Source organism: Vespa velutina, chromosome 2 (assembly GCF_912470025.1).
Source record: "Vespa velutina chromosome 2, iVesVel2.1, whole genome shotgun sequence".
NCBI classification, from domain to species: Eukaryota; Metazoa; Arthropoda; class Insecta; order Hymenoptera; family Vespidae; genus Vespa; species Vespa velutina.
This window is the reverse complement of record NC_062189.1, coordinates 10,104,881-10,132,376: the sequence shown is the minus strand read 5'-3', so window position 1 is coordinate 10,132,376 and position 27,496 is coordinate 10,104,881. Positions and strand designations below refer to the sequence as shown.

General features: G+C 29.9%; 2 protein-coding genes across 4 annotated transcripts in view; one reads left to right on the top strand and one right to left on the bottom strand.

The window, feature by feature from the left end:
- Window positions 1-104: 104 nt before the first annotated feature.
- Window positions 105-7,096, bottom strand: LOC124946923 (kinesin heavy chain). Of its 3 annotated transcripts, XR_007100240.1 has the most exons (16): window positions 6,935-7,096; window positions 6,340-6,838; window positions 5,588-5,729; window positions 5,334-5,507; window positions 4,886-5,154; window positions 4,569-4,815; window positions 4,220-4,456; window positions 3,698-4,044; window positions 3,308-3,511; window positions 3,068-3,208; window positions 2,703-2,987; window positions 2,407-2,592; window positions 2,126-2,329; window positions 1,727-2,021; window positions 1,557-1,651; window positions 105-1,143 (listed from the first exon to the last, which is right to left on the bottom strand). XR_007100240.1 is itself a non-coding variant. In XM_047488363.1 (14 exons), exons 1-14 carry the CDS (start codon window positions 6,496-6,498, stop codon window positions 1,638-1,640), a joined length of 2,904 nt encoding a protein of 967 aa, XP_047344319.1. In that variant the 5' UTR covers window positions 6,499-7,096; the 3' UTR covers window positions 1,407-1,637. The 3 variants fall into 3 exon arrangements, 1 of the variants encoding a protein (XP_047344319.1); XR_007100239.1 differs by having other exon boundaries at window positions 6,340-7,096; XM_047488363.1 differs by lacking the exon at window positions 105-1,143 and having other exon boundaries at window positions 1,407-1,651; window positions 6,340-7,096.
- A 5,923-nt stretch (window positions 7,097-13,019) lies between these two features.
- LOC124957838 (UNC93-like protein) overlaps window positions 13,020-27,496 on the top strand; it is a 36,417-nt gene continuing 21,940 nt past the window's right edge. The window contains exon 1 of the mRNA XM_047515238.1: window positions 13,020-13,778. The gene's annotated coding sequence lies outside the window, so the exon portion shown is untranslated. The remainder of the gene's footprint in view (window positions 13,779-27,496) is intronic.

Below are 27,496 nucleotides of genomic sequence, written 5' to 3'. Positions count from 1 at the left end.
CACAGTTTGCAACAAGTTTGAAGAATGTAAACACATCTTATTTTTAAAATCCAAATTACCTAAAATTACAATTTCAAAATTAGTTTCTACATGAAAGATTTTAAAAACGTTAAATATTTAATATATTTGCACAGAATGTAAAACAATTGTTTGACAAACAGCTTTGATTTGTCTTTAATATAAATTAGAATACAAAATAAATTAATATAAATGAAACCATTAGCAATGTATTTAATGTGGCGACAATTGGTTATATAAAAGTAATATATGTAAATTGAAGTGAAGATGATTACTTTTTGTCTATATTTTTTCTATAAATATCATTCGCTTCTGGATTTACAATTTTATTGGTAAGAAACCAATGCACTTAACTCTCGCTAAGTGGGCACACCAAATAGGTCCAAGATTTGATATGATTCTTGACAATTGTAATCTTCAGTAACTACAAAGGAAGTTTTTTATAACTAAGAATACTTATAAGCCATGATTATTTCTACCATTCTTTTCAAGGCCGCATATCCGATCATATCTTTTAATTGAATTAGTAACATTTTGTTTCCAAGTTTAATAGTACCATCCAAAACATTCGATTTTGAATGCATTTATCATAAGTTTAATGACACTTGATATTACAAATAAAGTCCATGGTAGACCGGATGTTGTAACGATAACAATCGCATAGTATTATTGTTGTCATTATTATTATTATTATCATTATCATTATTATTACTATTATTTTTATTATTATTATTATTATTATTATTATTATTATTATTATTATTCTATTTTTAAGTTTTTGAAAAAAATTATGCTATGTAGTCACAGAAGAACGAAGCTATTTTAATAAGATTGTGTTATGTAATTGAGAAAGTATTGAGAATATTTACGGTATTTTTTATAAGTGCAATTGAGTTAAATATTTATACATGGATGGGACATGCAGCGCATTAATAATTTGATGCACTCATATTAGTATACTTTTAAGCACATGCTCGTTTCTACAAAAAAAAGAAGTGGCGGTGCTATTTAAGATTATAATACATCTATTGCCTTTAAAATATAACATTTATGTGAATACATCATAGATTAGTTTGTTTCGATCTCCTAGCACCTCAGCACGCAAATTGTTCTTGCGATCGTGTTCTGCAAAAGTGAAGGTTTTGACGTTATACTCAACATTACTATACGTTTTTAGCCACGTTCTCAAAAAAAAAAAAAAAAAGAAAAAAAAAAAGAAAAAAAAAAAGAAAAAAAAAAAAAAATAAGCATATGACAGAGATATATGAATTATTTTTTCCCCTAAAATTTACACTATATGTCCGAACGATGACAGAATTGGGAGTATGTATTACATTTGGTTTTAGGAAGGGGGGGAAAAAAGTAAAGAAATATAAAGAAATAACATGTCGCTAGGTTTGTTCGTTTGTAATCTCAACAAAAGTATTCTGACGAAAGTATAAGCTTTAATACCTCTGTCAATTCGTAACACAAGTATCATTTTAAAATAGTGAAAATAGAGTTACAAAATTGTTAGCATATCAAATCTTCTCACTTACTCCAAAATGTAGAGCAGCCTGAAGTGACTCCATTTGTACAAAATCGAACAAACCCACATTTCCCAATCACATTGTAGTATCTTAATTAAGCGCATCTAAACCAAAAAAGTAATAAAATGAATTTTCATTCTACTGTATAATTTATTTCATATAGATGGTTTATTGCTTACCACGGTTGCCAGTTCTAATAGCATTAACGTTGCTTAAATGATGCTGACCAGCTCGAATAGGCTTTGCAATCTGTGCACTAGGTCCACGGCGAGCCAAATTTTTCTGTCTGACAGCTTCTTTAATCCTATCTACTTCATATTGGTAACGCTTACGATCTCGCATTGCACCTTCTTTGGCATCTCGCAAAGCTGTTTCCAAAGCTTTTACACGTTCAACGGTTGTCCTTAATTTCTTTTCAAGTTTAGGTAATTCACATCGAAGATCCGCATTATCTCTAACTAATTGTTTGTGAACCTAATAAAAAACGAAATATAACAAACAAAAACTCGCTTGAAATAGAACACGTGTATTGTAGCAACACTACATATAAATATAATTACTCTAATTACGATACTAACCTTCGTAAGCTGATCTAGATTATTTTCTAAAAAGGAAATCTTCTGCTTCTGAGCAAGTGAACCACCATCATCCTCATTATCCTCGACGTGAATTGATTTTTTTATCCTAGTCTGCAAGTCTTGAACGAATAATTTACGTAAATTGTGAAGTGTTTGCAATTCTTTGCAAACAGTATCCTCTAGTCCTTTAAGCTCTTTTCTAGCCTGAAGATTTAATTCATATTATAAGATAAACTTCTATAAACGCTAATTTTAATTTATCTAACAAAATCATAACATACTTGTTCTCGACGTTCATGAAGCAGTATCATTTCTTGGAGTTTAACCGATTTATTTACTTCTTCCTGCTTCAATCGTTCATAATCTGCTTGCATTCGTTGATGCGCTAAAGTGAATTTTTGATTCAAATCTCTTAATTCACCGATCAAATCTTGTTTTTCAGATAATTCATCCCTAAGCGCAGCAACCTAAACATCAATTTTAGACATATAACAAGTTGAACACATTACCTTAATTGTTTATTCATATTTTAAGCCTTCATTTATATAGACAGTAGATTAATTTTCTAAAATTTTACCTGCTTTTGATGTACATCACGCAGTTGATCCATTTGCTCTTCTAGAGCTACTTTCATCTTTGTAGCTGCTTCTTTTTCTTCTGCTTTCTCTTTATTAGTGACTGCTTGCACCTGTTCTGCTGCTTTAAGTTTTGCACATTCTTCCCGTAGCGCATCCACATCTTCTTCCAGGGCACGTTTTCGTGCTTCAGATTCTTTCATAGATTCTGATAATGTTTGCGTACGAGCTTCATGTTGACTGATTAGAAGTCGACATTCTGCCAAATCTTTTTCATATTCAGAAACCTAATATCCACAAGTAAATATCTTTTACGTATATACATATAATATGTTTAAATAATAGATATTGCGCTAATTCAACTTACTTTCTTGTTGCAATCCACTTGAGAACTCTCTAATCCTTGACAACGCTGAACTAAATTTTTTACCTCTGATTTCATTTTACTAATAAAGAGTCTTGCGACCGTAAATTCTTCTTCCAATTTACCATTATTTTCTGGTGCAACCTAATTTGTAAATAAAGATCAAATCATATGTGAAACTTACACAAGGTTATTAAGTGTGTGAATAAAATTTATTATGTAATTAATTCAAAATAAAGTTACTTTAAGATTTTCATCACCACCTATAGCCACTCCAATTTCTCCTAAATCTTTTAAAAAATTGGCAAACATGTCAGCAATACGTTTTCTCTGATGAGCGGACATATCACGTAATTGCTGTAATTCAGATTCAATATTATTTAACGTCGCTTGTTTAGCAAGAAATTCTTCTGTCAATCTTTCATGTTGTTTATTTTTCAATTCCACCTAAAGGGAAAAGAGTACAAATCAGATATATTTCAAATTGATTATCATTCTACATTACATTCTACATCTCTTTATCCTCTTAATAACTTGGTATACAAATTCTTTCTTAATAATTTAAATCAAATATTGCAGTTTTTGAATATACTATTATAATATTAAACATTTTTAGGCTTAATCTATCATTACCTCTTGCGATTTTTGATCATAATTCACTGCCAATTCTTCCAGAGCTTGTAGAACTTCTTTGACTTCCTCTTTAGCACTTTCATTTTCTTGTTGTATTCTATTCATTTCTTGTTGCAATTGTTCATAGTCCCGTCTAGCGCTTGCAATCAATTCCTCTTGTTCTTCCATTTGTTCCTTTAACTTTTCAACATATTGAGATTGTTGATTAATCTCTTCATCCTTGTCATCTAACTGTTGATACAGTCTTTCACGTTCTTCCTCTAGTTTTTGCCTTTCTTCATTCGAAAGAGATCCAGCCATAAGTCCACCACCAGGTGTAGCTGGCAGAGGACCGTCGTCAAGTTTGCCTGATAAAGTAAATAATAGTGAAATCACTTATTAAATTGGACAATACAAAGGCAATACAGAGCAAATTATTTTTCATCATTCGAAATAACAATGTAATTTATGAAATTATCTCTATGTATCATTTTTGAGTATTAATATAAATAACGGAAGTTACTTTAATTTTCATGTCATTACCTTCGACAGATGCAGTAATTGGTGTAATAACATCAGGTCCTTCCACTAAACTGACTTGTTCTTCGGGCTTTACTGTCTCACCTTGACGCCAACGAGACAATTCTGCTTCTAATTTTTCAACTTTACCTTTAAGTCTAGCAGCCTTTTCCTTCTCACGTTCATAACGGCGTTTCCACTCTTCCGCAGTTAATTCTTCATTGACACACACAACATTCTTTATAGTCTTCGCACGTTTACCTATAAAAAGAAAAATATTTATTTAAATAAGTATGTAACTGTAGTATTTATTTAACGACAAAGAAGTGGTATTCATATTAACATAAGACTTCCATTCTATCATATATATTACCGAAATCTAGAGTTGATTTGGTTTCTGACTCGTTAAAACTAGCAGGTGAACAACAAATGATAATTGTAGTTCGAGCATTGCCACCAAGTGATTCTTGCAAAATTCTTGTCAGTTTAGAATCACGGTAAGGAATGTGCGTCTTGTTGCCATCGGCAAGCGCAGATATAACGTTACCAAGAGCAGATAGAGACTTGTTAATATTTTTTGCCTCATCAAGAACAGTACCTTCAGCTCCAGTTTTAGACACCTATAATTTATCATAAAAGTCAAATATTTTGATTTCTTAAATGATGAGAATAATTTCATTTAGTTTTTACCTTTTCTGAACCAGCCAAATCAACGAGATATAACTTTCCTGAAAGTTTTTTTTGATTCTCAAGATTTTCTTGTTTGACATTAATTAAGAAAACTGAATGAGAACGAGAACTGTGTTCATTCATATTGGTTACGGCGATATGTCGATTAGACTTTCCTTCTTCAATTACTTCAAAAACTTCTTCTGGACTAGACACAAATCGTTCAGTTGCTCCTTTTACAAACGGAACTCGATTTTTATCTTCGTGCACACTTAAGTTTACCTTAGAAACTAAAAAACAGAATAATATATATCATTATAATGCAATATATAGATTATTATAAATTAGATAATATCACATTATTTAACATATGATTTTTTTTTTTATCATACTTATATATAACCTTCATGAAAATGAAATAAAATTCAATTCTCAATAGTAATAAGATTGCAAGCAAATAAGTACTTACCATCAAGAAGATCTCTAATCTTGTCCATGTAAATTTCAAAATAAGATACTTTAATATGGAACTCTAAATTCTCCTCCATAATATAAATATGATTGAAAATATCATTAACAATCCTTGGAATGATACCCTGTTTATTAGGATCTCCAATAACACCTTCCATTGTATGGGTTTTTCCTATGATAGTTAAAAATTTAGTAAAATGCAAATAAATCACCTTTTATTGTACGATTGTTTATTTATAAACTGTGTCTTACCTGATGATGTTTGTCCATAAGCAAAAATAGTACCGTTATATCCTGCCAATACATCCGTGACAATAGATTTAGCTGCTTCATTATATACTTTGTCTTGAGTAGCATTTGGTTTAAATACTTTGTCAAAAAGATATACTTTTCCCTAAAATAAACAAATATGTGCATACATAGATATTTAAAATAACATATTATATTTGTATAAAAGCAAAAAAATAATAATGTCAAAGATAAATAATAGACATAAATGATACCTATAATGTACACTGCAACTTCATACATAGCATTGTAAATTTATAATTTTGTTTACCTTATAGTAATTAAAAAATAGTATTTACTAGTATTTATATTCTCATTTAATAGTAAAGATTACCACTTTGTATACTTATATGTACAAATAATAGAAGGAAAAGAAATAAATGCATGGATGCATATACTCCTTATACTCATATAGGAATGTAGTATAAAAATTATATTGAATCTAAATCAATATTGAATCTAAATTAAAAAATTATCTTTAAGTTGAACAATTGAAGGAGAAAACGTAAAATTAACAAACTGTAATCGTTTAAAGGAATAAAAAAAAGTTCAATATTTTAATTTGTCTTGAATTACGCATGAAAGCGAAAATAAAATAATTTAAAAATAGTTGTCTATCGTAATGTTGCGACATTAGAGATGAACGTTACGTTAACAAGAGATTTAGTAGGAATAGAAGAAAAGGACAATAGCGTTAACTCCGCGAAATAACATACCCCAATCGAGATGCAATTCTCTTCTCCACCTGATGGGAACTTGACAATAAACTTTGAGCCAGCCTTTTCCTCAGAGTCATTCAACGGTCGAAACCTGCAGACTACCTTAATACTATCCTCCGCGGCTATCTCTCGTTCTCTTGGCGTCTCCATTGCCATTACCTTCAGTACGTTCTATGCCACTTTCTTCGACTTCACACTTTCCAGAAAGTCTTCCTTTCGTTTTTCAATCTTTGAGCTCGTTACTCTCTTCTATAAACGATACGTTCTCTCTACGTTCGTAGAGAGCACAAGCGACGCGATGAACGCGCGCACCGCATCAAGACCGACCGTCTATCGAACGCTTCTTTTCCCAAGCTGTCACAATGCGATCTATACCACAGCCACGGCCCGTTTCTCTCTTTCTTTTTCTTTCTTTCTTTCTCTCTCTCTCTCTCTCTCTCTCTCTCTCTTTCTCTCAAAGACAAGATGGCGACTGCTCGGCCGATGTAAAATAATTCTATACGCGACAAAGAATAGTTTTATTGCCGTTCGAAAAAAGGACTACATGCACCTTAATGCTTCGTCGGATGTATTTTCCGCGAGACCTACTTACATCCTTGATGTATAGCGGAACATAATATCGTTTCGCGCTAATATCTTCACGAACCTACCGGAATAAGTATTTTCACCTACTACGATCGATCAGAGGGAGACATACCATGACGAAAGTTTAACGCAATCCCTCTAAGCGACCATGCGCAACCTGCTCCCTTCTCCTCCTTTTACCCGACACCTACATAAATACAAACTAGTCTATCTACGAGACTAGCTCCCTCGCGCTCACCATTCTCTGTTAAGCATTCATTGACGCTTCTTTTGTTTATGTATTTCTTCATATTTTTTATCTATATATGAATATATAATAAGTTGCGTTCTTTTAAATATGTTTTTCCTTTAAGTAAACGAATTTTGATTCATGAAAAGAGTATGCCCAGTTTATTTCCCGTTAATAAGGAGTATTAGGTAATTCTGAATAATCACAGTTGTTAATTATTTTCCATTAAAATAAGGGATAACTTTAGCAGGACACTTTTACCGTTTTTACTGTTGTTAGGAGATGAATTATAAACAACTTTTCTTATTGCATTGTAATTTACATATATTCTTATGGGTGACGTATACACAGTATAAAGGAAAGTGAATCGTAAATTCATTTAGGATTTTTTTTCAAGTAATGATTGATTGTACCTCATTTTTTGTACGAGCGAAAATAATTCCGACTAACAGAATACTTAAGTATATATGCGTACTATTATTATATGGGAAAGATTTAAAGTAAATGCGATTATTAAACAAAAATTCATCAACCAATGTGAGATTCTTCTAAGATTCGATTTTTACTTCAAAAGTTGAAAATAATTGAGTTAGTTAATCCATATTTTGCGAAATCAATTTACACTCATTTGTTTTATTTCCATTTTTAATTCAAAATATTTAATTTCTGCTCAAATTCACATAGATAACTTGCGAAGATTAAGATTACCTTGAATGGAATTGCATCTTACTTTTTGTAGTATTTTAGAAAAAGTTTATTATCAAATGTTCTAATTGGTCGTTAATATAATTTCTTTTACACCATTGGCTATTTAAGCGTCGTACGGGAAATGTTAAAAATTGTAAATAGCAATATTCATTTGTATTATTCGATAACGTATTTTGATAGTATTCAATTGACTTATTATGTTTGAAATGTATGAATATTATCATAGGACATATCAAATTTATGAGAAATAATATACATATTCCTGTTGTCAAAAGAAATGTATCGTTGCCATTACCATCGCGCTCTCTGTTGGTAAAATTGTATACAAAGCTTATCATATATAGGGTGGTTTTCATTTCCTCATGCAAGATGACACAGCACCGAACGTAGGCAATTACATTCACTCAAAGATGATTGGTACTTGATAATTTTTTTCCTTTTTTTAAAAATTAATCTACTTTTATTATTAGATTTTATTAAATTTGTATTTTTTGTTGTTTATTGCTAAAATACTATTTATATTTACACTTAAATTTTGAATCAATTGAGTAATTCTAATTGAGAAGGATAACACAAACTACTTTTTAACAAAACAATGTATATATTTCATATTAATACAGGATTAAATAAAATGAAGTGTATAATTAAATTTGAATAACAATTCAAGAGACAAAAAACTAAAGTATTTCTCGCCTAGTTAAGGACCATAACTACGAGAATTGATTGGATGAAACGCATGCTAAATGACAACTGATGTTACTTAATATTACTCTAGCTACATGATGTGTGTTTATCGTTGATAATCCACTATGTAGAAAGAAACTTTGCACATCAAATAACAATAGTGATATGTTTATTTAACTTTGTTCGATATACAATAGATATAATCAGAGTATGACTACCAGCATCTATGGCTATGGTCTCAAGAAGAGTCGAAGAAAGAATGTATAATTTTTTTTGTATTCCCGACGTCTTTTTCGTCTCCTTTGTTTTCGGGGTCTTTTGTTGCCTTTTATTTTGTTTGTTTGATTTCCCGCGTGTGCGTTTGGTGGCGCCAAGGCGTGTTAGTTATGTGTTTTAACTGAGGAGGCGTAACAGTCGCGACAAGGTCGCCACAATGAGAAAGTCTATCGTGCCATCTATCGCTGTATAGCATAATTTATTATCGATTTTATAGTTTCTGATTTTTCCGCTAAATAATATAGTACTATGTTTGACAATATTGCTGTCATGGTAAATAGTAATTTTACAAATGAAGTGAATAACATAACAAAAAAACATTGATAATGTAGCACTTCTCAATATATACTATTTTTCACTATTTTTTATTTTAATTTTATTTTAAATTATTGCTAATATTGCAGGATAAATTTACATAGACATTTTAAGGCTTATATTTAATGTTAAACTCAAGAGCATTAACAAACTATTTGAAGTTTTAGACATATGTATGTAATTAACAAAAAATTTTAACTAAAAATATATAGAAGAATATTAATTTATGGTCGAATTTAAGTCAAGTAATAAAAGTGGTCGTGGCAATGAAAAATATGTAAGTACTTGTCTATATATAACAGTAGCTAATTTTAGATATGTTTATAATGATATGTTTAGGAATATATTATAATGTATACAATTGTAAAAGAATAAACTATACGAAGCTTCTAAAGGCTGTCGAATTATATGTTGAGAGAAAATATTAACTTATTTCTTTACTTTAATCTTTGTATAATATTAATGTATAATAATCAAATGACATTTAAAATAAATTCAAAATAATAATAAAGAACTCTTTACGATTGTGCCTAAAAAAATATGAAACTTTTATTTTATATTACCCATTTTTTCTTGTAGAAATGTGTAATAATAAATTAACGATGCACATAAGAAATTTGGCCAATCGTATTGCGAATTATTGATCGGTGGATTTTGTCACGGTTAAGGTGTAAATACCTCGAAGTAGGCCATGGTTCCTCGGATTATAAGGACACCAATGATCTTACGTAATATCGTAAAAGTGACAAATACCTTACGCAGTTAAATATTTGACGCTACATCTATTCGTCCGATATGAGATATCGGACGTCTTAATGCTGGGAAAAATTTTCCTCCGTTGGGAGAAGAATTCTCTTTCACCTTCTGACAAGTTATTTTTTTTTAAATCATATCTTGCAAAAGAAAGTATGACTAGCTGTTAAGCCATTATCTTGCTAATGATTATACCTAACAGAAAAGCAAAAAATTAAGAGTTATAAGTAGTTAATTGGTCTGACTTAAGATTGTATAATTTAGCTTACAAATTTATAGATTCAAAGAGTTTTCAGATTCTTTCTTATCGAGAACAAGTTCTCTCTTTCCTTTGCGACTACAGATGTGTTATACTGATTAGTTCTCTGGTGAAAAAAAGAAGAATATAAAATTACAAAGATTATATTTTGCAACAAAACATATTTCAAGAGAATGTTTTTTTTTTTCATTCACAATTCTTTCTCTTCCAAATATTTTGATCGAAGATATGATTGTTTAAACAATAGAAAATAAACTACTTTATCGGTAAATCTTTAACATATCTATATGATATATTATCGTTTCTTTTGGTAAGGATAAATGAGAAGAATCATAGTATTTATTTGTAAGCATTGAAATGTTAGTAGAAATTTGAAGAAAATAAGAGTTCTTGCGACAAGTCGTAATGTCACGTCTTCTGGTATTTTTGCGAAACGATTTGGTTTTGCCGATGCTCCTGGCATTCACGATTACTTTATAAATTACTATAAATACCAATACACGGTGTTCTTACATAATCGGATAACCAACTACTGTCCTTCTGCGATAATATATTTTCCACACAGCTGCGGTAACTTTTCATTGACTTCGGGGGGACGTGTTCGCCATCAAAATGGCGCGAGCAGCCACACCATTAAGAAGAGTCGTAGACTTTATTAAAATATTCATCGTATCGTTACTTTATCTTGTTCTCTTGCCAAAAAGCATGGAATATAGTTGGATAGTACCATTTTATATGATTCTTTTGTGAATATTTCAAGTTGTCAGAAGTAGACATATATGTCATTATTTATTAGTTAAAGGAATTTTATAAATTTGCAATTTCTATAAATTGTCTATATTAGTGATTAGTATCATTATATTTGTATTGTCTGTCTACATTAATCTATATTAATATAAATTAGCATGAATTAATTAAACTGTCCTTAAAATGAAATCATGATCAAGTCTGTAAATATTCTCTCTTCATAAAAATCCTCTGGATTAGAAATGTTTTATAAATCAACAATGTGTTAATAATTGTAATCATATTTAAATAAGGAATTTTAGGAATATGGCTTTATATAAAGTAGTTATCTTGACACGGGTACTGCGTAAAACACATTAATACAAATGAGATAGAAGACAAAACCAAGAAGAAAATACATTAAGATAATATGTTCAAACATTCGAAACCGAATGAAGATAACTCGTTTGGTTTTTGACGTATGTTACACTTCTGTATACACAATTCTTTTATATATTCACGATCGTTCTAATACACATGATGAATCTTTAGTATAATCAATGTGAAATAAAACACTTTTTATATTTTTTCTTCCGAAAGATAATAAATATTGTAACGTGGATAAAATTAATAAAATTCTACATTGGCTTTAAATTTCCAGTCAATTCATGTTACAATTTTTCTTAAACCTACGATTTTTGTCAGTACCATTTTTTGTTTAATCAAGAAGTTGTAATGATTTTTATCATAAAATGTTCTTAATAATGTTTTTCTCTTAGAATTTGAGTATGTATTCATGTATTCTATTGAATGGCACAATGAATCTTATTGTCGGGTGAGAAATTTCTCTCGTCTTCGCAATTTTTCATAACTTTTTTGTATTAAAGTACAATACATGGAATTATAATCGTTCGAAAATAGTCAATATGATGAAAAGGTAACGTTACTCATGCTCATAATAATTCTTCTTTGTTAAATTCATTGCAAAGTGTTGACGTTATAAACTCGAAGTCAAATTTATATTGAATTAATTTATCTATCCCTATAGGATTGTCGATAATTAACAAGTGTTTTCTATATAATAATAATGATGACAAAGTCTTCGACGACGCGTTTCATTCTTGTCATCGTTTAAGAAACCTTGAATGAAGGCCATCACATGTCTATCTTTCATGAGGTTTCGTTTACTCTCAAAAATATTACTCTCGAAAATATCTGTTTTTATTCATATTTACATACTTCAAGAATCAAGTTTTTATTACTATATAGAATTACAATTTCCACTATGCGTAATTTTATTCTATGAATTTTTCTCTTATTATACTATTAAAGTAGTCTTCTAGTTATTGTCGTTAATTTTTCATCTTTCATTGTGATTCAAAATTCGTTACGTTCTTGACGTTATAACTCTTAACGAATCATTAGTGGAAAGTTTTCAATACGTCCATGATTTACAATGATTTCTCTAATTGTGGGTGCGGATCATCGTGACAAGACTTTCGGATGATTGTCAAGGTTAGTATAAGAATGAAATCATTGATTAGACTTTTGCAAAAATATCTTATTTAGAATAAATTTCAAATTAGTTTTACTGTTTCAATTTCTATTTCAATTTCGATATTCGAAAGAAAATCAAATAAAAACATAGAACATATACTGCATATTGTACAATTGATTTTGTCGTTAAGACGTATCGATATTTTCTTGCATTGTTTTAATGTTCTCCATCTTTTTCAAGCTCTATATTATTATTGTTTTTTAATCTGTTTTACGAAATATACACAAATTCGTTATAGCGCTACGTATTACTTTAATTGCAACGTAATATTTAAGTTGTAATGATAGTAATTTTTTGTAATTACAATATCCCAAGGAAACATTATTTTTATATAAGAAAAAAATATTCGCATATATATATGATTGGTTGTCCTTTTAAGTTCAATAGTCCCTCTAAAAGCATGCTTAAATATGTAAAATAATTTAAAATAAATAAGATGTATAGATCTGTGCAGGAAGAAGTATCCGATAATTTACAGCATAGTAAGTGTTGTGTGTATGCGCGCGCGCAATAGAGTGCACGGCCAGTGACATAGAAAGCGGTTGGAGGGAAAGACAGTGTGGTACTACTACCTGGCAGCAAAACTGAATGTCCACGGATGACGAACAGCGAGCTCGTGCGATGTATAAAAAGAGAAATAGCGAGAAAAATGGAAGGAAAGAAAAGGAAGGTGTGTGCGTGTATGGCATATATGGTATATGCATGTATTGTTAGAAAGAGAGGGAGAGAGGTTAGAAGGAGAACGACAAACTCGAGTCGGCGAACCGAATCCGCTCACCGATTCCAAAGTCCGCTGGCAGGTTCAGTTGTCTTCGAATCCCCGAACTGTTCGGACGTAGTTTGGGCCGAGTGGTTTTTTCTATTTTTTCGTTTTTTAAACTGTTGCACGTTTTATACATATTTTCCCTTTTTCTCGTTTTCTTCTGCTCTTTCTTGTTATTTTGCGTATGCGCGTGCACGCGTTACGTTTTCGCGAATTTCTTAGGGTACAAAACGCGCGAAATTTAGATATTCACGAAATTAATTTTGAATTTATTGCGCGTTATTGGTGCTTGAGGTATTCGCGTGCGTGAAACAAGAGAAAATCGTACTTTCTCTGTCTTCTGAAAGAAAAGCGATACGAACTATAAAAATTTTGAGACCGAAAAAAATTGAGATTTGAAACGTCATTGACAAGATTTATTTATCGAGCCCTCGAACAAAGCTTTTCTTTCTCCCGTTAGAAGATCTTTTTGCGAGAACGGCTTACTTGGTTTTATTACGACGAAGATCGACGAGAAAGAGACGAAGAATCGAAATAGGCAAATTCTTGCAGAGAGAAAAGGAATTACACCTTTTAAAACGTGAGTAAAGTTCTGTTGATTTTTCATCTTCGAGATTTTCCGAATTCACTGTCGATACGACGCACGCGTTGCTTTCTTCGAACATGAAAGGAAATCCGAGAAATTTTGATATTTTCTCGACGTATTAACCGTTCTTCTGTACTTTTGCCATTTTTCTGTTTTTTTGCCGTACCAAAGAAAAAATCGTTTACGTTGAAATGCTTTGAGATACCTACTGTATGATGAGAATGTAATGTATTGTTTTGAGCATCAATAGTTTATTTGGAACTGTGCCGTTAAAAATAATAGATTTTTCGAAGGTATATTTGTCTCTTTACATAAATTCCAAGCGTTCGTAAATGACATTTCCCATCGTCTCCTCTCCCTTCGAGGAGAGAAAACACGGCATGACACGTTCACATTTATAACATTTTATTCTGGGCATGAAGAACGTAATTCTCGATTTGAATTAAAAATACCGTAGAATCCTTTGCATTCACATAAGTACCATGTCTTTAGTCTATTCATCGTGATACAAGAGAACGATAATTATAATGAAGATTACTTTGAATTTAATCGATGTTTTTACATTAATCGATTATATTTTACTTTTTATCGTTAAAGATTGGAATTTAATTGAAATCACAGAATTTTTCAAATCCTTAGTCAAGATTCTTAACATATGTTCCATGTTTTATTGTTTTCAATTGAATGTATTTAGTTTTTATTTTTCAGACTATAATACAATTATATTAATATGACCTGAACTTTAATATATAAGTGAGATATCTAAGAAAAAATGATATTTTTGTTAAAATTGTTTCATGCGTAACGTTTCCATCGATATGTTTAGAACTGTCATAAATAAACTACTTTTCTTTACATTATATTTTTTATAATAACTTTGTTATATATTCATATCCTGAACTATCAGTATATGTGCATGTCCATTTCTCTGCGATTCATCTCTTTCGTTTTTCATTCGTCTCTAGATATGCTATGTGTGCGTGTATATATATATATCACAAATACATATCATAAATATCATAAATACATATATATATATATATATCAAAAAAAATTTTTTACAAATTTATTTGATACAAAGGGGATATCATATAATGCCAATTTTTTGTTTCTTATGCTTCTCAAGTTATTAAATATATATACTAAATATATATTACCAAATATATACGTATACATGAAATAAGAAATACGTATACATGAAATAAGAAAGGTTTTTGTTCACAGCATGCAACCAACAACCTTAACATTTCAACTTATACATAAACATTTACAAGGGTTTAAATTGTTTAATTGTTATGTAAGAAGAATAGGAAAAAGAAGCACGAATGGAATCTAACATTTGACGACTACATTATACTGTAACTTTTTTTTTGACAAAATATTCTTAATGATTATTTTATGGCTCTCTCGATAATTTAGCGTATCAATAATTGAAGCTATCATTAGTGAAGCATTCATTAGTGAATTAGAAAAACGATTATTCGGATATTTTCTTGATTTTATTAAATTTTACAATAAAAAGTATCAAAATGCTAATACGAATACAGTTTAATGGTTTAATGCTTTAATGGTTTAATGGTTCAATGGTTTAGCGTTCCTCAAAAGAAACAAATTTTGTCGAGTATTAACGCGATTAAAATTTTTCGTAACATTTTAAATCAAAGTAATTTTGATCTTTAGTCGTTAATCTCGATAATATCGGCCGTTACAAAGAGATACGCGCATGCTCGCATGCAAGCAGAGGAAAGTTCAGCGGCTCCTTTCTAAGCGACATATACGTAAGTATTTACATGCATATATCGTATGTATTTACATAGTTTTTCTATCATGACACATTGCGAAGGAATTCAAATGGGCGGCATTGTGTAATGGTATCAATCGCTACTCGTAAGGAAAAAATGATTTTTCTTTTGAAACCGAATTTTTAAAATTCCTCTTCCCTCTTTCAAAAAATCGAATCTCCTGATTTGATGTATCATGGAAATGATGCATAAACATAGAGAGTATTGGCGAATAATCTAACTTACGTTTTCCGATATAGTTGATGTTCTTCGCGCTTCAATATATCTATCGAAAGAGATATTTCTTTGTTATCGAAATTAAATTAAAATTACGAAATTCAGATTTTATTGGACGTACATATTCTTATTATCTATTATATATTATATACTCTTTTCCTCTCTCCTCTCTCTCTCTCTTTCTCTCTCTCTCTCCCTATTTATTTATTGAGCATGATACGCGAACTTCTAAAAATCTTAAACACGAAAATATTACCATACGCATAATAGAAATGTAAGAGAAGAGGTAACAATACAAGATTTCTACCATCTATGGGCATGGGCACATGTGCTTCATTCATAAAAACAATTCGAGTAGTTCGTGCGCGTAAAAACGAAAGTGTATGTCACTTGGGATAGAGTTTCATATTTCAATACGTGAAAGGGCAATATCTAGAAATATGAGTTTAACAAGATAACATCGATTCGCATTTCGATTTCACAAAGCCTGTTTCCACTGAAGTAACAATAAGAAACTTGTCATCTCTTGTTCCTACATGTTTCAAAATATTTTCAACAAACAGCGATAGAAACATCTTGTTCACATCAAATAACATAATTTGAGGAACATTCGTGTTTTGTTTCAGTTTCAGGACTATATTATATAGACTATAGGACTATATTACATTGAAGGAGCATTTATTTCTGTTGCCATGTGTGGCCTCATGTTTTTCTTTGATATTCACTGCTGGATGGAAATAGACAATAAATGGTGACATTTGTTACTAGGTACAAAAACTTGGAAAAATATTCGATAATAAACGGCGACTTTTTAAAAATACATTGAATATCAATAAAAATTTCCTCGCTGTTGCTTCAGTATGGATAAGGTTTAAGAGGCACAAACGTAGACTCGAGAAAGAGAAAAACAAAAGAGGTAGATCACAAATTTATTTTTTAAAAAATATCACGAATACGCGCAAACAAATTTCAATCTTATTTAATTCGAGATTATGGAAGGTCATTAAGATTCTTATTAATATTCTTTTCAGTTAATCGTAGACGGTGACATGTGTATACGATCTAGATAACAAAAAGAAAATATAAGAGTACATTGAAAGTATTTAACTGTATATTTTGCCTCAAAGAACGGCTTAATTAAGAAAGGAAAGGATGAAAGAAGACAGTTCTCTTTATTTAATACAATTTTATTTAATTCAGTTGTATATAACAAAGTGCATTTTTACTATCAACTTTTTAAATTGACCTAGACATAAACGTAAAAGATATAATAATAAATATAGGCGCAAGTATAAAAGTAATAAATATGGGCGCACCTTTTCACCCAATGATTCGTTGTGAAATGGACGAGCGTTCATCGGCTGATCCCTGATGAGGACTTTCTAAACCGCGGCGAATACAACGCGCACGTTCTGACCACGTGGCTTCGTTTCACTGAAAGACTGATAAACAAGGCTCATGTCGCGAAAAACTGATTATTTCGACGATTATTTTAATAAACTCTTTACTTATTATTATTTGATCACATTATTTGTTTGAATTTATAAAAAAAATTGGTATAATTAATATACAAATGTTTCATCTAACTATATAATCAGTAGTAGGTTCAAATTCGGATTTGATGGTGGAAACAGTAGCAATGTGGTAAATTTTTTACTGTTCTGAAAAAGGAATTTACCAATAATTCGATCACTGTAAGAGAATTTTCAAGCGATGACTTGAGCGTTTTTGTTAGTCAGTGAAATAAAATAGCAGTGATATTTCTAATAGAACAATATTGCGTATATATATATATATACATATATATATATATATATATACTTATATACATATATATCTACTAGAGATATATAAATAAATAATTACGTAAAAGTAATCGAAAATTCCTTTATACAAAAACGTTACGTTATCTTGGCATAAAACGAACATAACAAAAGTGTTTTCGATCCTGGAAAGGTAGAAAAGGTTTTCGTATTTCTAAAAAAAGTTAATGTGATTTATTAAGTTTATTCTCAGCAGGTTTTAAGTTGATGACAATAGTGAGAAAGATTTTATAACGACATTGGTTATTGCACGAAATGAAGCATAGCAATTTGAGACAAGTAATTTCCCAAAAATTCCACTTGTCCGATTTCCATCTCGATAATTACGCTTAAATTATTACTTCGTAATATATAATCTCAATACGTAAGTTATTCGTTTATAATACCGATTTCTTGTCAATTTTACCATTGCCATTGTTTTAATTACACTTATTATGAACGTATAATAAACACAATCTTTGTGGATATTTAAATTAGTCGATCAATTTAATCCTTTGTCGTATAATATCGTTAACTCGTGAAACGGTTGTATGTGTCTAAAACAAGAAACAAGAGTTAGTTTTGTGGTAGTTACAGGTTTTATTAAGGTTTATATACAAATATATATTCATTAAAAGTAATCAGATTGTGTGATATATAAAATAATACATATCGTTTTATATTACAGTATTGTTTACCTTTCAAACGATCTGAAAAAAAAGACTGAACGTATAGTCAGATTTCTATGAGTTTCAGTGTGTGTGCGATTTTGTCGTCGAGTATGCATACATTGTTAAGATTTATACTCATTGAAGAAATTACAAGGAATTTGTTAATATTCTATGTATCTTGAAATAGTTTTTGTTTGCTGCCAAATGTTTCTTCAGATTTTTTTGTTTTTTTGCTACTGGCATCAAATACCGCCATTTGTTGCTTGTTTTCATTTGGAGTAGTAAAGATCAAAGGTAAATAAGAAATACGCGGAAACAGAAATAAATGCTTTTCCAAACTGTATATTTTGTAATCCGTTTCACAACCCGTTGATGTCGGCGACGATAATGCGATTTACAGATATATATATCTGTGAAATGTCCAAAATAGTGACATGGAATAATGATTTATTTATTAAATTAATTGAAGAATGCAGAAGATATGAATGTTCGTAGTTCTTTTCGGATAGAGATTATAAATGCAAAAATGCAGAAGACGATACATGGAGAGAAGGTGTTGTCCATATGTTAATAAACCATTAAGCTTCAATATATTTATAAATTGTATGTAATTTCTATTGGTTTAGACTTGATCGAATTCATAAATTTCGTTCTTTCATTTTTTTTATCAATGATAACAATAAATTCTATAACTACAATGAGCAAGTATTCTTTAGTCGGTAGTTCGGAAGAAACTGACTTGTGTGGACAATTAGTTGCTAGCAACAAATGTAATCTTGAAACTGAAATAAAATCCATATATTCTTGATTATGTTGTTTTAGTATTGACAAAATATTTCTGTAAGTTCATATGTTTATTATAAATATTTTGAAACATGTTGTAATAAGAGACGACAAAAAATTCGTTATCATTATTTCAGTGAGGACAAGGCTTTACGAATTAAATCATAAGTCACAAATATGAAAAATATATATTCTTCGTAAAAAATAATATTCTTCGATATCTTATTTTTGTCTATTGTGAACAGAATTTAATTTTTGTCATTTGTGAATAAAATTTTGTTCTTCTTATTGACATAAGAGCTTAAAAAAACATAATAATAATCTTGGAATGATATAAATGAAATGGTATATCTGTGCCTTGTAAGCTGCGCAGCTTTTGTTTCTGTCTTTTGCTTTTTTTTTGGTGGATAGTATTGAGTGACCGGTGCAGAAGTTGCCTACCTCTAGTCTACATTGTCGTTAATTACATGAAGCAAAATGTTGTTGATGTATATAACACCTCATTGGATTGACAGTTTAGCTTTAGAATAGGAAATAATTTATTAAGATTAAGTTCATGTACCACTAATATTTTTCTATGTGAATACATATCGTTTGTGCAATGTAATCGCTTGTTAAGAATAATTAACTTATATCGTTAATTTGTTTCATATTTCATGTTGGCATTGCTCGATCTTTCCTTTTTGTTCTATATGTGTGTGAATATATGTACATAATTTTATTCCTGACAAAATTAACTTTCTAATATCCAAACCATTTAAGTTAGCGATAACTCTTTTAATACAGACAACGTAATAGATCTACAATTAGTAGTAAAAACATAAAACGAACAAACCTGAAAAAGCAGAGAAACGACACAAAATAGAGGAACCTCTCACATTTACATAAATTATTCGATCGAATAATTTTTCATTTTATTTACTAAAAGAAACTAGGTTGATCGTATTTGATTCATTTTTAACAAAGTTTCTGTTAATATAGTTGGGCCTACTATTTTAAGGATTGAACTAAAAAGAATAACAGAGAAGAAAAAGCTGCTAGATTAGTAGATATTTTTTGACAGCAAACAATATGTCATTAAAATTTGTACGGTATTTTCAATGATTGCTACGATCCAAATTATAGCATATTTTTTATTACTTTTACCTTGAAACATTGGAATATACTTATTCACTTCGAAGATAGCACACACGCACACACATATACACACACACACACACACGAAAGTGTCTGTTTTGAAATATGTTTAATAAATTATTGTATGTTTAATTAATTTATTAAATAAAAATGATACGGCAAAATGCTTTTTAAATAAGTGAAATTTATCATATAATATTATCTTTATCTTCATCATCATTATCATTATCACTATCATCATTACTATTATTACTATTATTACTATTTTTATTGTTCATCGTTTCGTCGACATCGTTATCATTGTTGTTATCATTATTATTTTTTATTTTATGTCTCTCAAAGATTTTCATGTTCTGTTTTAAACTAATATAATGAACTCCGTTAAGTTCATAATAGTAGAGATGGGATCTGAAATACTTTGAACTGTTTGGAATTTTTTTCGTTTATTTTGGTGAAAAATTCGAATTACTTTAAATGTGATTCAAAGTATGCAAAGTCATCAAAGTCTTAATAAAATTCAAGTCTTTTGTCACTTTCGATTATTGTAACTTCAAACCTAAAGCTCTATTTATGAAATAGTTGCGTATACGTACATGGCAAGTTGGATATGATCACAATGAAAAATTCTTATGATTCGAAGTGTCTCAGACCAACGAAACTAATCGAAGAATCGAGACTTATCAAGGCTTCGAAACCTATGCCATTTTAAGCTTTGAATGGGATATTAAATATCCCATAAAAGAATTTATTATTAAATAATAAATTTAATTGATACAATAATGAATTCAAATGATACAAATTTTGTATCATTCAGTATTATTATGTCGATTAAGTATATTTTTTTCTCTCTTGTTAAAGGGTCTGACCACCCAAGAAATTTGAAAAAATCGATTTTTTGCATTTTTATTAACTTTGAAGTTCTGCAAACAATTTAACACGCTAATTGCCATGATACTTTTCAGGATTCCGGTGTAAAAAGCCAATTTAATTTAATCATATTATATTATTAAAAACTCTGATTATAGTATAGTAATCATCAAAAAGCATATAGAATGTATTAATGTGAAACACGTTATTTCTGCCCAATCTGTCTAAATAAGTCAGCCCTTTGCGTGGAAAATCATTTTAAAAATTATCACAAACAATAAAAATATTCTTTTGATGTTGATTTTGAATAAACTTTATATGATTATATTTTCTGTTTATTTATTAATAAATTTTCTATTTATGTGAACCAATCTTAATTTTTTGTTCTCCTCCTTGAGGCTATCTATTCATATTTACACTGATATACTACGAATTTCATCGTAGCTGCACAAATATGATAAGTAAACGAACTACGAGATAATTCGTAATTGACGTTCTAGGAAATAACGCAAACTATAAGTTATCTCGTAATTGGCAGTTAACATGTTAAGCCATATCTATTAAAATTCGGAAAATTGACAGGGCTATAAGTATTTCTTCCGAACGGTCGGACAGCTGCGAGCAGTGAGTTGCGACGTTGAACGCGTATGTATTCGGCGCGTATATTTGTTCTATTGTGTCCTTTTGTATGTGTACGAAATTCTAAACTTTGTCACCGTTTTTTCCGTAATTAGTAACGTTGTGAAGTGTAAGCCATGCAACGATGATGTGAAGTTCATGGAATCGGGCATTTGTAGACTCGGTTTTACATTAATGATTTCATGTGACTCCTGCGAATCAACCAGTGTCAATTCTAGTCCTCTTATAAAAAATAAAGCGTATGATATAAACAGACGATTTATTTAAGCATTTCGATTGTTAGCATTGGTTTACGAAGAATAGAAAAATTGTATAGAATCATGGATTTACCGAAAGCGATGTACTAGTCGTTTTACGATACTATCATCGAGCACATTAATACTGCTGCAAAAAAAAATGAAACTTGGCTCAAACGAGGCTTTTCTTTGCTTTATAGCGTGTCGATGATTATTGGGTATTACTCAGGTAAAGTGATAGATTTAATAATTAAATCTTCGTACTGCAAAACTTGTGTACGATGGCTATAAAAGCATTCTGTTGATGATGAACTTAATGTATCTGCAAATTGAGCATCACTGCTATGAATTGTGCATGAAAGTTGATAAACAGCGTTGTGATACTTCGGAGATCCGAGCACAAGAAAATACGAAAAACGTTCGCCAAGCTCGCAAATAATCTTAGAAAGGATTTTAAGATGCTCATTTTGCTGTTGAAGTCATATTGGCCAAGAATCGCTGATTAAATATAAGCAAAAAGAAATCACTTTATCACCCAAATAACCGGACGCTTATTTTCTTTTGCATTTTTCTCAAAATTATATTTTTCAACTTAACCGAAAAACAATCTCAGGAACTATCGGATTGATTGATTTGAAATTTTTACACAACACTCTCAAATATATCATGTATAAAGTAGCGTACGATTTTTGCGATACGTTAATTAGTTTTTTTAATATTAATTTTTCTGTTGTCAAGTATTTCGTTCACTCATCGACCATTTCTCAAGATAAAAAAAATCCGTACGCTAATTTGTAGCCATAATAACATTCACGAAGAAGAAAATATTTTTGCTTTCATATGCATTATTACAGAGATCTCCTTCCGGTTAGCGATACGCATTTTGACGGAGGACCTCTGCGGTATTAGCTGCGGCGCCGCCATTTTTTAATATTTTTAATTAATTTGTATAAGACAGATTGTTTAAATTATTAACTACCATATGGCCAAAAATAAAAAATGTTCGTTTGATACTTTTAGTTTTATAGATTTTTAAAAATAAGTCCTGTTCCAATCGTTCTGTTCTAATAAAGTTTCTAGTTTACTATTCAAGTATGTTTTCTGGTGTATATTTGTAATGTGATGTATATATTTGTATAAGATGATTTTGGACTGCGACTTTTTGGTATATGATTTTTGCTGTAGTGTTGTATTTGTCAATATAGTTTGTTTTAGCTAGAAATTTCTATATTCTTGTTATGTGTTCTACTGTTTTTCTGTATATCTTCTATATGTATCTGTATTTATGGTCTCTTTGATTATTTATTTCCTGTAATTTCTTGTGTCTATAACGGTGTCTTGTATTGCTTGAATGAATCCCTTTTTTTCTGGGAATACTGAGCTGTGAGCCTTTTATATGAGAGTTATTTATCTATTTATAGATCTTGTATGATGTATGGTGTTTCTCGTGTTGTCCTTTTTTGGACCATTGTTCTTTCTATTGTTCCGTCGTAGTTGTAGTGTGCTTCTGTACATGTTTCTTGTTTTGATTGAGTAATGAATATTGTTTGTTTATTTTGACGTCTACTTTGGAAGTGATATAGTTTTATTGTGTAAATAGTTCCTTAAGTTTTTTATTTGTCTATTGTATAACACTTTTTATTTATTAATCCTCTTCCTCTTTCTTTTCTGCTAATTGCGATAAATTCGTCCAATGTATGCATTTGGATGTAATTTGCGATGTTTCATAAATTCTATGATTCTCCAATTCTGTGAGTTCTCGAATGAGGAAGTCAGGACAGGTATAGCGTACGTATTAACTTTACGTTAGTACTTTAAAAGTATTTTTGGAATTGAGTTTTGGTTTGAGTTTTAATTTGAGTATGTAAATGAGTCTCTGTTTGTATTTTCTTTTGAGTTGCTAATTGATGTGTATGTAGTTTATACCTGTGTTCTACACGAATCCGAGGTGTTTGTATGTTTCTTTTAGTTGCATGTTTTAAGCATTTCATTGTATAAGTGGTTTTTATGTTTCTTGCGTTTTATATTTCCCTCTATTTATGTGGAACATTTTACATTTGTTAATTTTGAACCATGCTTGTGTCTCTTGTAATTTCTTGTAATTTATTTTGTTATTTTGTTATTTTATATAGAATAAATGATAATTATGTTGTGGTGTGCTTTAATGTTGATATATACGTAGAATCATAATGCACTGAGACATTGCCTTGGATTATTCGTTTGTTAATTTTAATTTCATCCGTTTATATGTGCATTTGTCTGTAATTAAATGTATTGTTGTTCTCCATATTTGCATGACTTTGAACAAGAAATTGTGTATATGTCTGTCTATTTTATATATTTTTAATATTTTAAGTAGCCAGCTTTGTAGTATAGAGTAAAACATTTTTTTATAATCTATGTAACATGTGATTAGATTTCGCTGTTGTTTTTCTATTTCATTCATGATTATGCTGTCTATTATAATCTGTTCTTTGCATCTTTTACTGGTTTTCCTGTATCCTTTTTGTTTCTTTATTAATATATCGTATTGCGTAAGAAGTTTGTGTATTTATCGGGTCACGCTTTGTTTTCGCTGGATGTCACAGCGTGACATTCATCGGACGAAAATGGGGAATGTGTTTATATACGGCCGGTATTGTTTACGAAAGATTAATCGTCCATACACTGTTCCGAAGTCACTGGTCTCGGCAAGACTTTTTGTTGATAACGCACACAGTGACGAAATTACCTACGTAAACGTAAACGATAAAATGACAGTCTACTTCGCATGACTATAAATCCACAAAAAAAAGTATGAAAGTAAAGGACACAATTTAGTTTCTTCGCTTTGAGGAACAAAAACGTGTGCTTGAGTTCGAGTGACCGTCACTATGTTGGTATATTTGTGAGGAATTCGAATTTCCGTTAATATGAATTAACGAAATATCAGTGTAGATCAGAATTCTGCAGTATTGCAGATTTCTGCAATATTTTCTTTGTCACATCGATGTGTTGAATATCAAATATTGTGGCTAACAAATATATTATCGTATTGAATTGAACGCAGTCATAAAATGTGCCTCGTTTGTTTTTTGTTGTATTGGTTGATCACACGATTTTGTTATCATACGACATTTTACGTAGACGTGGTCTTATAGTATCTATGATTATTTTATATAACGTTGGTAAACATGTAATTGATCTATAGTTGACTGAGTTTGGTTTTTGGTTTTTTGGCTTACTATATGTTTTCCCTTTTATTAAAAACAGTGATCTTCTTAGTATGATTTTGTTTATTTGCTTTGTTAAATATTTATGTAATCTAGTGAATTTCTTGTACTAGTATTTTTGTATGTAGTCTATTCCAGGAACTTTTCAATTGTGGATTTTTGGATCGTTTTCGTGAGTTTTTTGATTATGACTTTGTGATCCTCTTGTTAACGTTTTTTTTTTTTGTGTTTATCCAAGTGATTGTATGCTTGTGATTATGTACTTTCAATATTTTATAATTTTTTCTGAACTTTGGTTTCTTTTTTTTGCTCCTAAATTGTAATAAAATTTCTTTTTTCATTACTATTGAATGGCGTGTTTTGTGTTCTTCTCTTATTTGATTTTTTATATCTTCTTAATCTTGTGGTTTAAACTGCTAGATTTTGTATCGATGTATCTAGTATTTCTATCAGTGTTTTTTGTTTATTATGTACGTATGTTCTTCATAATTCGCTTTGAATGGTTCTTCTGATTATATTGTGTTATTCTCCTGATGTCTTTTCTTGTTTTGTCTACATATTTTGACTTATCTGCTTTACCTAGATTTCGTTTGATTTATTTTTTTAAATGAAATGGTTCGATATATTTTGTTTATACCGCGTATTATGATCACGGTAGTTGCAGCATAAATTAACAGATGTATATCCTCCAATGTGTCTATTTCATTTATATGATTTTTTAGTGTGCTGTTGACTGTGTTGATAATATTAGACATGCGATTAGTATATATTAGTTTTGTTAATAGTGCTTTTTTTGCTAGGCTGATCTCTTTCCATTTTATAATGCGTTTCTATTTTTTTATTTATTTCTTCTGGAATATTTGTATTTGTCTATGTATTGTGTTTATATCTGTTCCATTTTGTTCTTCTTGGAGTTTATTTGTTTTTTCTTATTGTGTTGTATTTTTGGTTATTCAGTTCTGTTGTTATTACTTCTTTGATTATCTATATTATTCTGTCTGTGTTTTTTATTTTTATTATTTTTTTCCGATCTATTAGCTTCTGTGACGTGACTCTATGAGCTTTGGGTATATTTTTGTGAACATTTTATGGCATTCTAGTCTATATTCTGTTCGTATAATTTTCAGTTGTGTTTTTATTATTATTATTATTATTATTATTATTATTATTATTATTATTATTATTATTATTATTATTATTATTATTATTATTATTATTATTATTACTATTATTATTATTATTATTATTATTATTATTATTATTATTATTATTATTATTATTATTATCATTATTATTGTGCAGGATGTTCGTGACGTTTCCTTGCATTCTATATTCGAGATCGAGGCTGATCGAAGTGGCATAGAGTTTCCGTGACTGTTCTTCGTTTTCTTTTTTCGCGGATTGATTTACAAACAATGTTGAAAGGAGAGAAAGAGAGAGAGAGAGAGAGTGAGAGAATGAAAGAGAACACAGGGGGAATAAAACGGGCCGAATAACTGCTTTAGTTTCGAAAGTAGAATGTAAAATTTTTGTAGGATGATATGATAGTAGAAACGTTTTGTATTATGTCTTTTAAAAAAATGATAGGGTATTATTTCTTTTTAAATAGAAATATTTATTGTAACGTGCGTGTGTATGTTGATTCACGGAAATTACCAGGATAGATTTCATTTGTGCAGGAATGAATTGTTGAGGCTAATTGGAATATCTCGATCGACTAATCGTAACTGTCGGTTTCTAAATCAGCTTTTTCTCGGCAGAAGGTATGCCCCATTTGACGATTCTACGTTGTCAACGACGAGTCTTAGTCGTATGATAAAATCCAACCGTAACCGAAGGTTCTGTGGGCCGAATTTCTACATTTTCATCATCAAAGCCGATATCATTCTCGCGAATAAATGATAAAAGGAGCAGAAAGAAGTACCAAAAGACACCTTGCATAATTTATTTTTAACTTAACAAGCTGCCTTTTAAGCAACTTTAAATTTAATTTTTTAAACGAATTATATAGCATTTCGATTTTTCTTCTTAGGAGATATGGGTCGACAATTATTCTTTTTCTCAACATCAATAAAAACAGAATCATTTTTCACCTGCATTCTCTTTTATTCGAATTTTCAGCAAATTATCATTTATACATTTATTTTCTTTAAAAGGTTTTGCGAATAATCGATGTATGTAACGGCAAAGTTAAAGAGAAAACGCCATTTGATACATCACGAATTGTAAGTTAGACGTCGAAGGCATAGCCAACGATCTATCTATATATGTATATGTTCGTATATACATATATTTTGAGATACACGCATAGATTCATTTCTTGAAAACAATGACACATCGGCTCCGT